This window comes from Lipotes vexillifer, unplaced genomic scaffold, assembly GCF_000442215.2.
Source record: "Lipotes vexillifer unplaced genomic scaffold, Lipotes_vexillifer_v1.1 scaffold1387, whole genome shotgun sequence".
Classification (NCBI taxonomy): domain Eukaryota; kingdom Metazoa; phylum Chordata; class Mammalia; order Artiodactyla; family Lipotidae; genus Lipotes; species Lipotes vexillifer.
The window spans coordinates 541,580-544,665 of record NW_006790426.1 but is presented as its reverse complement, the minus strand read 5'-3'; the positions used below and the strand labels follow the sequence as shown (position 1 = coordinate 544,665).

The following is a 3,086-nucleotide window of genomic DNA, read 5'->3' as shown; positions in this document are numbered from 1 at the left end:
CAGGAATGCATTTCACAGCACATTTAACCAGAGTCCCCCGCCACACATCATTATATTCTGTATATGCAAAAAGCTGTATTACCAAATGGAAGAAGCCAAAAGAGTAATTTCTGCATTAGAATTACGACATTGTCACCGGTGTTCTGAGAAACAGAGCAGCAAAGAGCAACAAGCATGGGTGTGGGAGTCAGACCTGGGTTTCAGACCAAGCTCTGCTGCTGACTAGTGTGGGACTCTGGTAATATCCCTTGATCTCCCTACGCCTAGGATTCTTCAGTAAAAGGAGAATAATGATCACCAGTCTACGGAGTTACCATGAGGAGTGAGAGATCTTCCACCCAAAGCATTCTGTTTACTGCCTATTTCAAAGGGTAGCTGATGGGTTTTTGTTCTTATTAGTGTCAGTGTTAGTATTAGCATTTTAACAGCCACCATCATACCTCAGATAGCCTCCGCAAGGATAGAACCTCATCATTAAAGGTTAACAACAGTTAAAATGTTGTTTAAAAAGCTAGTTATTTCTAAGTAGCATAGTGTTAGATTAATTGTCCAACTTCAGAACTTGTAATTTGGTCATTAATTTTCAATACATGTAGACTTCTGACCATATTTTCTGCTTATCGATTTTGGACATATCTTGTGTGTGTGCGTGTGTCTCTGTGTGAGTGTGTGTGTGTGTGTGTGTGTGTGTGTGTCTGTGTGTGTGTGTGTGTCTGTGTGTGTGTGTGTGTCTGTGTGTGTGTGTGTGTCTGTGTATACAAATATAAATGTAAAACTGCTGTTGGAACATCTTCAGGGTGAGGCTTTTATGAAAAATCTGGCAAGGGGTCCTAGAATAAAATGCTACAAAAGTATAACTGTGCATGTATATTTATCAATACAGGATACGTATAAATAGATGCAGAAATATGTTCATGGAAATACTTTTATTGGCCAGTTCCATCTACCTTGTGGTGTTTGGTATGCCTTTAACGTCACCATCATGTCTGTGTAACCAGTCGCACTGAAATGTGGGCTTTTCCACCTTTACAGAAATGGAAGAACATTAACATGTAATTGACATACTGTGTTTTTAGATGTATGAGATTTGATGAGGCACTTGTGACACAGATATTATCATCTCCGTTTTATCCGTGAGAATGCTGAACTTTAGAAGACCTCAGTAATTCTCCAAGCCACACCGCTGGTAAGTGGACTGGCTTGGATTTGAACCCAGGTCTGTCTCAACCCGAAGCCTCTTCCTACACCACATTGAATATCACAGCAATTCTCTATCTATTCCCTTTCCTTGGAATTGACCATTTTTTTCTGAAGACACAAGAACAGAGCCTGACCATCCATTGTTTCTCCCTCCTCTCACCTGTCCCAGGATCTCTCCTATTGAAACGTCAGCGTGAAGCCCATGATGTTGTTAATGGGCTCTTGTTTCCTTGTCCACAGACTCTCAAGCATTCACCGTAGTCATTCAGCCAACTATTTAGAAATGGATTGGGCCAAGGTCATGGATCGTTGTCCGCTAGTTGTCAGGGTTAAACTCAGTTGTCTCCTGGTTTTTAAAGATCTCAGTTGTAGAGCACAAAGAATTACGTCAGAGTATTTAGAATAGGAAGTACTTTCTGTTTGGCAGTAAACCTTTGGCTACAACAAAGTCAGCTCATAACTGAACAATAAGTCTTGAATGACTTAATGGCCAACCTGAAACCTCCTCTAGTTTAAAACAGGAAGTATTGTGAACACGCTAAACTGCCTCATTCTATATGGAACTAGTCAAAATGTCCTGGAAAACAAATCCTAGGAGTGATATGTTTAATCTGAAATGCGCTCTTACCACCATAGTATTAGTAAAATTAGCAACTGGGGATTTTAAGAATTTAACTCTGGTTAAATGGTCTTTCTTTCCTTCTCTTTTCTTTTTTTTCTTTTTGAACAAACTAGTGTCTGTATGTCCGTCGTCTTCGTGGTCATTTGCAGGGATGAATAAAGGCCACCCAGGCATTGCAGACAGGCCATGTAGGTATCAAATCTGGCATTTCATCCTTAATTCCACCTCTAATATTTGTCTCTCATGGGATAAAACTCCTCTGGAATTGTCTGGTAGATGTTTTCCCCACGTGGGGATGCCATTAGCATGGTAGTGTCTGGGCCTGTATACTTGGATGAATGTTTGCCAGCTTTATTCAATATGCGACGTGTTGTTTGTTTCTACAAGGCTTGGTTAGTAAAGAATCATAACTTTCTCCACATTCATGTTCCAGTGCAAGGAAGTTATGCTTCCAAAATTCTTAAATATTCCAATTTCTTTCCTATTGCTGCAGTTCAGTGGGATGTCGAAGGTTCCCTAGCAGGAAGCTGATCCCCTAAGAGGAAGGGAACAAGGAAGGTGGCTCAACAGCTGTGTTTATGTCAGTTGGAGGGTTTGGGACCAAAGGATAAGAAGCCAGGGAAGGGGGAGAATTCACACGTCTGAAGCAGAGCCTCTGAAAGCTGCTTTCCAACAGGGAGCAAAAAGAAAATGGTGGCAAGAATGAGCACACTCTTAAGAGCAAACGTGAGCATTTGCCAAGGCAACCCAGCCCATAAGACAAGAACGGTCACAGTCTTTCTCCAAAGAAAGGCAAGCACACGCCACGTTTGCCAGAGCTTCCTGACGCAGGCTGGGGAGATGGAAGGAAAGGAGAGATACTTACTGTTTGGGTCTACGTTTTCACAGAGTTCTGTCTTGGCTTCACCGTTGGGTCTGTCACTGGGCTTGTGTGACAGCCGCGATGACATGGTGGCTGCTGTGACTACGGCCTTGAAGCTTCGCTTGCGTTTCTGGACATTGAGTTCAGGGTGGAAAATGATGATGTACACTTTCGGCATGTATAGCATCCCCAGCGCCACTGATGCACTTAGGTTCATGGAGATTGTAAGCGTGGTAGTCTGTATGTAGAGCTAGGAGACACAACACACAAGACACTATTACAAATAAAATGACCGCAGAGGGAGGCTAAGCACTTAACAACGATGTCGAGCATGGCTGTGTCTGGGAGAGAAAGCATAGCAATCCCCAGGGAGACAGAATGGCTCTGCACATGCTTGGAGAG

General features: G+C 42.6%; 1 protein-coding gene across 2 annotated transcripts in view; it reads right to left on the bottom strand.

The window, feature by feature from the left end:
• GRM7 (glutamate metabotropic receptor 7) overlaps window positions 1–3,086 on the bottom strand; it is a 585,198-nt gene that overhangs the window by 51,205 nt on the left and 530,907 nt on the right. For both annotated transcript variants that reach the window (XM_007463707.1, XM_007463706.1), the window contains exon 8: window positions 2,688–2,934. In XM_007463707.1, coding sequence (XP_007463769.1) covers window positions 2,688–2,934 — 247 coding nt within the window. The remainder of the gene's footprint in view (window positions 1–2,687; window positions 2,935–3,086) is intronic.